Genomic DNA, 11,799 nt, shown 5'->3' with positions numbered 1-11,799 from the left:
GCCTGGTTAATGCCTTGGTAATGCCTGGTTAATGCCTGGTTAATGCCTGGTTATTGCCTGGTTAATGCCTGGTTAATGCCTGGTTAATGCCTGGTTAATGCCTGGTTAATGCCTGGTTAATGCCTGGTTAATGCCTGGTTAATGCCTGGTTAATGCCTGGGTAATGCCTGGTTAATGCCTGGTTAATGCCTGGTTATTGCCTGGTTAATGCCTGGTTAATGCCTGGTTAATGCCTGGTTAATGCCTTGGTAATGCCTTGGTAATGCCTGGTTAATGCCTGGTTAATGCCTGGTTAATGCCTGGTTAATGCCTTGGTAATGCCTGGTTAATGCCTGGTTAATGCCTGGTTATTGCCTGGTTAATGCCTGGTTAATGCCTGGTTAATGCCTGGGTAATGCCTGGTTAATGCCTGGTTAATGCCTGGTTAATGCCTGGTTAATGCCTTGGTAATGCCTGGTTAATGCCTGGTTAATGCCTGGTTATTGCCTGGTTAATGCCTTGAGTTCTCGGGAGCAAGATGAAGCCATAAATGACCAAAGCCATACTGCCGTCTCCCGTCAGGCTGTCTATTATAAAATAAACGAGATGTCTCACTTCTACAAAATGTAATGTTAAATGAAAAAGTGTGTTTCTGTCTGTGGTGTCTTGCAATAATGTTGCTTTGTATTTCAAGGCCATTGCCTTAATTTGGCTCTGCAGGAATGTTTGCTGTAGGAGTGTTGTGTTGTTTGATGTGACAAGCTGACCTAATTACCCACTAACGAGTTACAACAAGGCACAGCTGAACACCATTAGCCCTATACCTTCTGAGTTCTGCCCTGCGATTGGCTGCTGCTATGAGACCAACAGCTTGCACAAAAAGGAAATGTACAGTGGAGTTGACTGACTAGCTGTGTTTGGTTGTTTGTCAATAAAAAGGATTGTTTTGGACTTGGAAAAGAGCTGTGGAGAGTTTTGTGAACTGTCCCACTGTCTTGACTTGTACTGACCAAGTGCTATCGTTTTTGGGGGGTTTTATGTTGTGGAGATTGAGGCTTCATATGTAGAGAGATGGATTATTTTTCCCCTGAAGCATGAACAACTTCCTAGACAAAGGATAAGCAATGCTAAATTGGATGTTTGAAGTTGCGAAGAACTATTCATGGACTCATTTCCTTTCTCCCTTCAAGGTTATGTTTCCTAGTAGTCTCTTTTTATCATGTTCTACAATAGTGGGTTTGGCCTCGTGTCAGACTGTGATGAAGGGTGAATCATCCCCCTTTCCCAGTTATGGCTCTCCTCCTTCATCTTCCTCTCTTATCATACATGTTCTTAGTTAAAGCAGTCGGTCGTAACCATGTTATAACCTGTCATAATGTGGTCATAACACTGTCACGTCACATGTATTTAGACCTGTAGTGACATATATTGCATTATATTTTTTTTATAGCTGGTTATGACACCTACATAGGAGTGTCAAAACCCCCAAACCTACCACTCAAGACAAACCATTACATTACACGGTAGCCTACTTGTCAACAGTATATTTACGTTATGTAACATTTTCTGGAATTGACCATGTACATATTTTCATTGAAATTGCACCCAAATTGATGTCAGACATGTACCTACTCCAATTGCTCTGTTTCTGATGACTGGGATGATTGCAGGAGCAGGACAAGACACCCTCTTAGTGACTGATGACAAACTAGAGAAATTAAAGGAAACATCTTGGCCGGGAAAAAACACATTTGATTAAATGTGGGTTTTGACACTTATGTAGGTGTCATAACCAGCCATAACATAACGCAACAGGTGTAAATATATGGGTCATGACACTGCGCCCGGGCCGCCACAGGAGTCGCTAGTGCGCAATGAGACAAGGAAATCCCTACCGGCCAAACCCTCCCTAACCCGGACGACGCTAGGCCAATTGTGCGTCGCCCCACGGACCTCCCGGTCGCGGCCGGTTACGACAGAGCCTGGGCGCTAACCCAGAGTCTCTGGTGGCACAGCTGGCACTGCAGTACAGCGCCCTTAACCACTGCGCCACCCGGGAGGCCCAACATTTGATCATTTTCCACGACTGTTGCATTGTGGGTAGAACACTGCATCAGTCAACTCAATCTAGCTAATCCAACCCAGCAACACTTTTCCCTACCAATATTTTATACATAACAGGCTAAATCTGTACTGTAATCCTAGGACAGTACTAACATATGTTTCAGGGTAGATTGACTTGACAATCTATGACATAAACAAGGTCTAGAGCGGGCCGTATCCGTATGTAGTCCATGTGCAAAGCTCTTGCCAAAAACGTGTCAAATAAGAATCAGTAACAGCAGGCTGAGGGTCTGGGGCTGTTTAAAGAGGATTTCCCATCATGCCTCTAAGTTATTGATGAAACCGGAGATGTGTCGTGTGAGTGTAACCTATTCAGATTGAGCTGCTCTCCCCTCCACCCAATTCAATTAAATTAAATTAAATTCAAATGGCTTTATTGGCATGGAAAATATCTCCCTCTCTCTCTCTCTCTCTCTCTCTCTCTCTCTCTCTCTCTCTCTCTCTCACTCTCCCTCTGTTCTCTTCTCGCTCTCCCTCTGTTCTCTTCTCCCTCTGTTCTCTTCTCACTCTCCCTCTGTTCTCTTCTCTCTCTGTTCTCTTCCCTCTCTCCCTCTGTTCTCTTCTCACTCTGTTCTCTTCTCTCTCTCCCTCTGTTCTCTTCTCTCTCTCCCTCTGTTCTCTTCTCTCTCTCCCTCTGTTCTCTTCTCACTCTGTTCTCTTCTCTCTCTCCCTCTGTTCTCTTCTCACTCTCTCCCTCTGTTCTCTTCTCTCTCTCCCTCTGTTCTCTTCTCACTCTGTTCTCTTCTCTCTCTCCCTCTGTTCTCTTCTCACTCTCCCTCTGTTCTCTTCTCCCTCTCCCTCTGTTCTCTTCTCTCTCTCCCTCTGTTCTCTTCTCACTCTGTTCTCTTCTCACTCTCTCTCTGTTCTCTTCTCTCTCTCCCTCTGTTCTCTTCTCACTCTGTTCTATTCTCACTCTCTCTCTGTTCTCTTCTCTCTCTCCCTCTGTTCTCTTCTCCCTCTCCCTCTGTTCTCTTCTCCCTCTGTTCTCTTCTCACTCTGTTCTCTTCTCACTCTCTCTGTTCTCTTCTCACTCTCCCTCTGTTCTCTTCTCCCTCTCCCTCTGTTCTCTTCTCCCTCTCCCTCTGTTCTCTTCTCCCTCTGTTCTCTTCTCACTCTCCCTCTGTTCTCTTCTCACTCTCTCCCTCTGTTCTCTACTCCCTCTCCCTCTGTTCTCTTCTCCCTCTCCCTCTGTTCTCTTCTTCCTCTGTTCTCTTCTCACTCTCTCCCTCTGTTCTCTTCTCTCTCTCCCTCTGTTCTCTTCTCACTCTGTTCTCTTCTCTCTCTCCCTCTGTTCTCTTCTCACTCTCTCCCTCTGTTCTCTTCTCTCTCTCCCTCTGTTCTCTTCTCCCTCTCCCTCTGTTCTCTTCTCTCTCTCCCTCTGTTCTCTTCTCACTCTCCCTCTGTTCTCTTCTCCCTCTGTTCTCTTCTCTCTCTCCCTCTGTTCTCTTCTCACTCTCTCCCTCTGTTCTCTTCTCCCTCTCCCTCTGTTCTCTTCTCCCTCTCCCTCTGTTCCTCCCTCTGTTCTCTTCTCCTCTCCCTCTGTTCTCTTCTCTCTCCCTCTGTTCTCTTCTCTCTGTTCTCTTCTCTCTCTCCCTCTGTTCTCTTCCTCTCTCCCTCTGTTCTCTTCTCTCTCTCCTCTGTTCTCTTCTTCTCTCCCTCTGTTCTCTTCTCCTCTCCCTCTGTTCTCTTCTCCTCTGTTCTCTTCTCTCTCTCCCTCTGTTCTCTTCTCTCTCCCTCTGTTCTCTTCTCCCTCTCCCTCTGTTCTCTTCTCTCTCTCCCTCTGTTCTCTTCTCTCTGTTCTCTTCTCACTCTCTCTCTGTTCTCTTCTCTCTCTCCCTCTGTTCTCTTCTCTTGTTCTATTCTCACTCCCTCTGTTCTCTTCTCTCTCTCCCTCTGTTCTCCCTCTCCCTCTGTTCTCTTCTCCCTCTGTTCTCTTCTCACTCTGTTCTCTTCTCACTCTCTCTGTTCTCTTCTCACTCTCCCTCTGTTCTCTTCTCCCTCCCTCTGTTCTCTTCTCCCTCTCCCTCTCTCTCTTCTCTGTTCTCTTCTCTCTCCCTCTGTTCTCTTCTCTCTCTCCCTCTGTTCTCTTCTCCCTCTCCCTCTGTTCTCTTCTCCCTCTCCCTCTGTTCTCTTCTCCCTCTGTTCTCTTCTCACTCTCTCCCTCTGTTCTCTTCTCCCTCTCCCTCTGTTCTCTTCTCCCTCTGTTCTCTTCTCACTCTCTCCCTCTGTTCTCTTCTCCCTCTCCCTCTGTTCTCTTCTCTCTCTCCCTCTGTTCTCTTCTCCCTCTCCCTCTGTTCTCTTCTCTCTCTCCCTCTGTTCTCTTCTCACTCTCCCTCTGTTCTCTTCTCCCTCTGTTCTCTTCTCTCTCTCCCTCTGTTCTCTTCTCACTCTCTCCCTCTGTTCTCTTCTCCCTCTCCCTCTGTTCTCTTCTCCCTCTCCCTCTGTTCTCTTCTCCCTCTGTTCTCTTCTCACTCTCCCTCTGTTCTCTTCTCTCTCTCCCTCTGTTCTCTTCTCACTCTGTTCTCTTCTCTCTCTCCCTCTGTTCTCTTCTCACTCTCTCCCTCTGTTCTCTTCTCTCTCTCCCTCTGTTCTCTTCTCACTCTCCCTCTGTTCTCTTCTCACTCTCCCTCTGTTCTCTTCTCACTCTCTCCCTCTGTTCTCTTCTCCCTCTCCCTCTGTTCTCTTCTCACTCTCCCTCTGTTCTCTTCTCCCTCTGTTCTCTTCTCACTCTCTCCCTCTGTTCTCTTCTCCCTCTCCCTCTGTTCTCTTCTCCCTCTCCCTCTGTTCTCTTCTCCCTCTCCTCTGTTCTCTTCTCACTCTCTCCCTCTGTTCTCTTCTCACTCTCCCTCTGTTCTCTTCTCCTCTCCCTGTTCTCTTCTCCCTCTCCCTCTGTTCTCTTCTCCCTCTCCCTCTGTTCTCTTCTCACTCTCTCCCTCTGTTCTCTTCTCACTCTCCCTCTGTTCTCTTCTCACTCTCTCCCTCTGTTCTCTTCTCCCTCTCCCTCTGTTCTCTTCTCACTCTCCCTCTGTTCTCTTCTCACTCTCCCTCTGTTCTCTTCTCCTCTGTTCTCTTCTCTCTCTCCCTCTGTTCTCTTCTCCCTCTCCCTCTGTTCTCTTCTCACTCTCCCTCTGTTCTCTTCTCACTCTCTCCCTCTGTTCTCTTCTCACACTCCCTCTGTTCTCTTCTCACTCTCCCTCTGTTCTCCCTCTCCCTCTGTTCTCTTCTCACTCTCACTCTGTTCTCCCTCTCCCTCTGTTCTCTTCTCACTCTCCCTCTGTTCTCCCTCTCCCTCTGTTCTCTTCTCACTCTCCCTCTGTTCTCCCTCTCCCTCTGTTCTCTTTTCACTCTCCCTCTGTTCTCTTCTCACTCTCCCTCTGTTCTCCCTCTCCCTCTGTTCTCTTCTCACTCTCCCTCTGTTCTCTTCTCACTCTCCCTCTGTTCTCCCTCTCCCTCTGTTCTCTTCTCACTCTCCCTCTGTTCTCCCTCTCCCTCTGTTCTCTTCTCACTCTCCCTCTGTTCTCTTCTCCCTCTCCCTCTGTTCTCCCTCTCCCTCTCCCTCTGTTCTCCCTCTCCCTCTGTTCTCTTCTCACTCTCTCTCTGTTCTCCCTCTCCCTCTGTTCTCTTCTCACTCTCCCTCTGTTCTCTTCTCACTCTCTCCCTCTGTTCTCTTCTCACACTCCCTCTGTTCTCTTCTCACTCTCTCCCTCTGTTCTCTTCTCCCTCTCCCTCTGTTCTCTTCTCCCTCTCCCTCTGTTCTCTTCTCACTCTCCCTCTGTTCTCCCTCTCCCTCTGTTCTCTTCTCACTCTCTCCCTCTGTTCTCTTCTCACTCTCCCTCTGTTCTCTTCTCACACTCCCTCTGTTCTCTTCTCACTCTCCCTCCCTCTCCCTCCCTTCTTTCTCCATTTCCATGTCATTTTCCACTGCCAGTTTCATCCTGATTTGATCTGGCAGGGTGGACTCACACAGACCTGCAGCCACTACAGAATGCACTTCCTGTAATTCCAGTAAGAAGGAAGATATTCGTGTGCTCTAAAATGACATCCGGTAAAAGTAGACCTGCCACAGGACAGGTACAGTGTAAATGTATGTTATGTCAAAGATGTATTTGATCATATTGTAGGTTTATATGTGTTGTACATGTCTTTATCTAATGACCTTCCTGGCATTAGGTTAAACAAAATAAATGCACTTCACTAACCAACACATGCATACAATAACACATAGACATACTGTATACACACACACACACACACACACACACACACACACACACACACACACACACACACACACACACACACACACACACACACACACACACACACACACACACACACACACACACACACACCCACCCCTGTAGGCTACTTTACTTGACAAACTGTCACATGACGAGGACGCCGCTCGAACCCTAAGCCTCCTCTTCTCTTGTCCCTCGCCACACTGGAGGATGAAGAACTGGAATACAGCGCTATAAGGGGTGGATGGAAGGAGTTAGGGGGAGAAAAGAGATCACATCTTCCCCCCTGACATTCATCTTATAACTGCAGGGCCCCTTTTCAAAGCAATCTAAATGATGGAGCAGCTAAAAGCCCAGTGAGGCTCTTTCAGCTCCACCCAGCCAGTCGATATCATACCGGCTGTTGGATGTTGCCACAGGGTCTGAAACCTACAAGCAACGTTAGGGTGGGCGTGTTTTCTTTATGCTGCTGTACTCTCCTGTCATACACAACTGGGACATCTTTCCCCAGAGATAACACATAGATGGGGAGGGAGAAGGAGGGAGGATGGAGGGGAGAGGGGTGGAGGGGAGAGGGTGGAGGGGAGAGGGAGGGAGGGGAGAGGGGTGGAGGGGAGAGGGGTGGAGGGGAGAGGGAGGAGGGGAGGGGAGAGAGGGTGGAGGGGAGAGGGGAGGAGAGAGAGAGGGTGGAGGGGAGAGGGGGTGGAGGGGGGGAGGGAGGGTGGAGGGGAGAGGGGAGGGGAGAGAGGGTGGAGGGGAGAGAGGGTGGAGGGGAGAGGGGGGGGGGAGGGGGTGGGGGAGAGGGGTGGAGGGGAGAGGGGAGGGGGGGAGGGGAGAGGGGGTGGAGGGGAGAGGGGGTGGAGGGGAGAGGGGGGGAGGGGAGGGGGGGGAGAGAGGGAGAGGGGTGGAGGGGAGGGGAGGGGAGAGAGGGTGGAGGGAGAGGGGGTGGAGGGGAGAGGGGTGGAGGGGAGAGGGAGGGAGAGAGAGGGTGGAGAGGGAGAGGGGAGGGGGAGGGGAGGGAGAGGAGGGTGGAGGGGAGAGGGGTGGAGGGGAGGGAGGGGAGAGGGGTGGAGGGGGTGGAGGGGAGGGGGGTGGAGGGGAGAGAGGGGGAGGAGGGGGGGGGAGGGAGGGAGAGAGAGGGTGGAGGGGAGAGGGGTGGAGGGGAGAGGGGAGGGAGAGGGTGGAGGGGAGAGGGGTGGAGGGGAGAGGGGAGGGAGAGAGAGGGTGGAGGGGAGGGGGTGGAGGGGAGAGGGTGGAGGGGGGGTGGAGGGGAGAGGGGTGGAGGGAGAGGGGAGGGGAGGGAGAGAGAGGGTGGGGGGAGAGGGGGTGGAGGGGAGAGGGGAGGGAGGAGAGAGGGGTGGAGGGGAGAGGGTGGGGTGAGGGGGTGGAGGGGAGGGGGGGAGGGGGAGGGGTTGAGAGGGTGGAGAGAGAGGGTGGAGGGGGAGGGGTGGAGGGGAGAGGGGAGGGGGAGAGAGGGTGGAGGGGAGAGGGGGTGGAGGGAGAGGGGAGGGAGAGGAGAGGGTGGAGGGGGAGAGGGGGTGGAGGGGAGAGGGGTGGAGGGGAGAGGGAGGGGGTGGAGGAGAGGGGGTGGAGGGAGGGTGGAGGGGGAGGGAGGGAGAGAGAGGGTGGAGAGAGGGGAGAGAGGGGGGGAGGGGGGGAGAGGGGGAGGGAGAGAGAGGGTGGAGGGGAGGGGGTGGAGGGTGGAGGGGAGAGGGGGTGGAGGGGAGAGAGGGTGGAGGGGAGGGGGGGTGGAGGGAGGGAGGGGGGAGGGGGGAGAGAGGGTGGGGGAGGGGTGGAGGGGAGAGAGGGAGGGAGAGGGGGTGGAGGGGGGGGGTGGAGGGGAGAGAGAGGGTGGAGGGGAGGGGAGGGGGAGGGGAGGGAGAGAGAGGGTGGAGGGAGAGGGGGTGGAGGGGAGAGGGGAGGGAGAGAGAGGGTGGAGGGGAGAGGGGTGGAGGGAGAGGGGGGGGGAGAGGGTGGAGGGGAGAGAGGGGAGAGGGGGAGGGGAGGGGAGAAGGGGAGGGGAGAGGGGTGGGGGAGAGAGGGTGGAGGGAGAGGGGGGGGAGGGAGAGAGGGTGGAGGGGAGAGGGGTGGAGGGGAGAGGGTGGAGGGAGAGAGGGTGGAGGGGAGAGGGGGTGGAGGGGAGGGGGGGGTGGAGGGGAGAGGGGAGAGGGGAGGGGAGGGGGAGAGGGGTGGAGGGAGAGGGGGTGGAGAGGGAGAGGGGAGGGAGAGAGAGGGTGGGGGGAGAGGGGGGGGGGAGAGAGGGTGGGAGGGGAGGGGAGGGGGTGGAGGGGAGAGGGGGGGAGGGAGAGAGGGTGGAGGGAGAGGGGGGGAGGAGGGGGAGAGAGAGGTGGAGGGGAGGGGAGGGAGAGGAGGGTGGAGGGGAGAGGGGGAGAGGGGAGGGGGAGAGGGGGTGGAGGGAGAGAGAGGGTGGAGGGGAGAGGGGGTGGAGGGGAGGGGTGGAGAGGAGGGTGGAGGGAGAGGGGGTGGAGGGAGAGGGGGAGGGAGAGGTGGGTGGAGGGGAGGAGGGGAGAGGGAGGTGGAGGGGGAGGGGAGGGGAGAGAGGGGGTGGAGGGGAGAGGAGGAGGAGGGAGGTGGGAGAGAGGGTGGAGGAGAGGGGGTGGGAGAGGGTGGAGGGGAGAGGGGTGGAGGGGAGAGGGGGGGTGGAGGGGAGAGAGGGTGGAGGGAGAGGGGGGGGGGAGGGGTGGAGAGGGGTGGAGGGGAGAGGGGGAGGAGGGGAGAGGGGTGGAGAGGGTGGAGGGGAGAGGGGTGGAGGGGAGAGGGGAGGGAGAGGGAGGGTGGAGGGAGAGGGGGAGGAGAGGGGAGTGGAGGGAGAGGGGAGGGGAGAGAGGGTGGAGGGGAGAGGGGGTGGAGGGGAGAGGGGTGGAGGGGAGGGGGAGAGGGGGTGGAGGGAGAGGGGGGGAGGGGGTGGAGGGGAGAGGGGTGGAGGGGAGGGGAGAGAGAGGGTGGAGGGTGGAGAGGGAGGGGGAGGGGGTGGAGGGGAGAGGGAGGTGAGAGGGGTGGAGGGAGGAGGGGGGAGGGTGGAGGGGAGAGGGGGTGGAGGGGAGAGGGGAGAGGAGAGGGGAGAGGGTGGAGGGGAGGGGGTGGAGGGGAGAGGGGGGTGGAGGGGAGAGGGTGGAGGGAGAGGGGAGGGGAGAGGGGTGGAGGGGAGAGGGGGTGGAGGGGAGGAGGGGGTGGAGGGGGAGAGAGGGGTGGAGGGGAGGGGGTGGAGGGGAGGGGAGGGGAGAGAGGGTGGAGGGAGAGGGGTGGGGGAGAGGGGTGGAGGGGAGTGGAGGGGAGGGGGTGGAGGGGAGAGGGGAGGGAGAGAGAGGGTGGAGGGGGTGGAGGGGAGAGGGGAGGGGAGAGGGGGTGGAGGGGAGAGGGGAGGGAGAGAGAGGGTGGAGGGGAGAGGGGGTGGAGGGGAGAGGGGAGGGAGGAGAGGGTGGAGGGGAGAGAGGGTGGAGGGAGAGGGGAGGGAGAGAGAGGGTGGAGGGGAGAGGGGTGGAGGGGAGAGGGGAGGGAGAGAGAGGGTGGAGGGGAGAGGGGGTGGAGGAGAGAGGGGAGGGGAGAGAGGGTGGAGGGGAGAGGGGGTGGAGGGGAGGGGAGGGGGAGAGGGGAGGGGGAGAGGGGAGGGGAGAGAGGGTGGAGGGGAGAGGGGGTGGAGGGGAGAGGGGAGGGAGAGAGAGGGTGGAGGGGAGAGGGGGTGGAGGGGAGAGGGGAGGGGGAGAGAGTGTGGAGGGGAGAGGGGTGGAGGGGAGGAGGGGGTGGAGGGGAGAGGGACGGAGAGAGAGGGTGGAGGGGAGAGGGGTGGAGGGGAGAGGGGGTGGAGGGAGAGGGGAGGGAGGGAGAGGGTGGAGGGGAGGGGGGGCGGGAGAGAGAGGGTGGAGGGGAGGGGAGGGAGAGAGGGGGTGGAGGGGAGAGGGGAGAGGAGAGAGGGGTGGGAGAGAGAGGGTGGAGGGGAGAGGGGGTGGGAGAGAGAGGGTGGAGGAGCGAGGGGGTGGAGGGGAGAGGGGTGGAGGGGAGGGGAGGGGGAGGGAGAGAGGGGGTGGGAGAGAGAGGGTGGAGGGGAGAGGGGCGTGAGAGAGAGGGTGGAGGAGAGAGGGGGTGGAGGGGAGAGGGGAGAGAAGAGAGGGGGTGGGAGAGAGGGGGTGGAGGGGAGAGGGGTGGAGGGGAGAGGGGAGGGAGAGAGAGGGTGGAGGGGAGAGGGGGTGGAGAGAGAGGGTGGAGGAGACTGGGGGTGGAGGGGAGAGGGGAGAGGAGAGAGGGGTGGGAGAGAGAGGGTGGAGGGAGAGGGGGCGGTAGAGAGAGGGTGGAGGGGAGAGGGGGTGGAGGGGAGAGGGAGGGAGAGAGAGGGTGGAGGGGAGAGGGGGCGGGAGAGAGAGGGTGGAGGAGATAGGGGGTGGAGGGAGAGGGAGAGGAGAGAGGGGTGGGAGAGAGAGGGTGGAGGGGAGAGGGGAGGGAGAGAAAGGGTGGAGGAGAGAGGGGGTGGAGGAGAGAGGGAGAGGGGAGAGGAGAGAGGGGTGGGAGAGAGAGGGTGGAGGAGAGGGGAGGGGTGAGACAGAGGGTAGAGGGGAGAGGGGGGGGGAGAAGAGGGTGGGGAGAGGGGGGAGGGAGACAGAGGGTGGAGGGGAGAGGGGTGGGAGAGAGCGGGTGGGGGAGAGGGGGCGGAGACAGAGGGTGGAGGAGAGGGGAAGGGAGAGTGAGGGTGGAGGAGAGGGGGCGGGAGAGTGAGGGTGGAGGAGAAGGGAAGGGAGAGAGCGGTGGAGGGGAGGGGTGGAGGAGAGGGGGAGGGAGAGAAAGGGGAGAGGGGGAAGGAGAGAGTGTGTCATGGCTGCTGTCACATTGTGTTCTCCATACAGAGGGACTCAACCATACTGTAGAATACAGAGACTCTGACTCCACCACCAGGGGCCTATGACACATACTGGCTCTCATGATGCAGAGATGAATATATCTTTCCCTGTGCAATAGCACTGCAGCAGTTTCTCCCAGGAGCAAAGGTAGCAGTTAGCTGCAGTTGTACCGTTTTTCAAATGTGTAGAATAAACATATTCAAACAATATTGTGAATGACCACACATGGATGTAATTAACAAACACAACCTCTTCCGACAAAGTCAACTAATTGTACAGTCAATGAACGGCATCTCCAGGTCAATAATAATATGACACATGATATATTCACGTATAAATAATATTGAATTATACAATATAATATAATAATCCCTCATTACTCATTGTTCAACTCCACTGTTGAAACAACAGAGAAACAGTATTGGGGCGGGTTACGGTCTCTGGTTCTGGCTTGATGCAGATGGCCTCAATGCAGAGCTGGAAATCCCCTGGCAATCCTACAAAAACAACACTCGACTTCCCTCCAATTCACAGTCAGGGAATAGTAGTGTTTATTTTAATATATCAAAATAAATGTCCATCACTGCTGTCCCCTTGGTAATCTA

At 56.1% G+C, this 11,799-nt stretch overlaps 1 protein-coding gene across 1 annotated transcript in view; it reads right to left on the bottom strand.

Moving 5' to 3' along the window:
* The window catches only part of LOC127913440 (nascent polypeptide-associated complex subunit alpha, muscle-specific form-like), a gene marked incomplete at its 5' end in the record, with an annotated part of 30,861 nt that extends 20,344 nt beyond the window's left edge, over positions 1 to 10,517 (bottom strand). The window contains 8 exon segments of the mRNA XM_052485386.1: positions 6,478 to 6,562; positions 7,353 to 7,467; positions 8,389 to 9,065; positions 9,067 to 9,121; positions 9,206 to 9,446; positions 9,488 to 9,586; positions 9,937 to 10,070; positions 10,486 to 10,517. Of these exon segments, the coding sequence (XP_052341346.1) occupies positions 6,478 to 6,562; positions 7,353 to 7,467; positions 8,389 to 9,065; positions 9,067 to 9,121; positions 9,206 to 9,446; positions 9,488 to 9,586; positions 9,937 to 10,070; positions 10,486 to 10,517 (1,438 nt within the window).
* Positions 10,518 to 11,799: the final 1,282 nt, after the last annotated feature.

The sequence above is a fragment of the Oncorhynchus keta genome, chromosome 29 (genome assembly GCF_023373465.1).
Source record: "Oncorhynchus keta strain PuntledgeMale-10-30-2019 chromosome 29, Oket_V2, whole genome shotgun sequence".
NCBI lineage: Eukaryota > Metazoa > Chordata > Actinopteri > Salmoniformes > Salmonidae > Oncorhynchus > Oncorhynchus keta.
The sequence above is the reverse complement of the archived record's forward strand: the minus strand, read 5'-3'. Positions and strand labels throughout refer to the sequence as shown.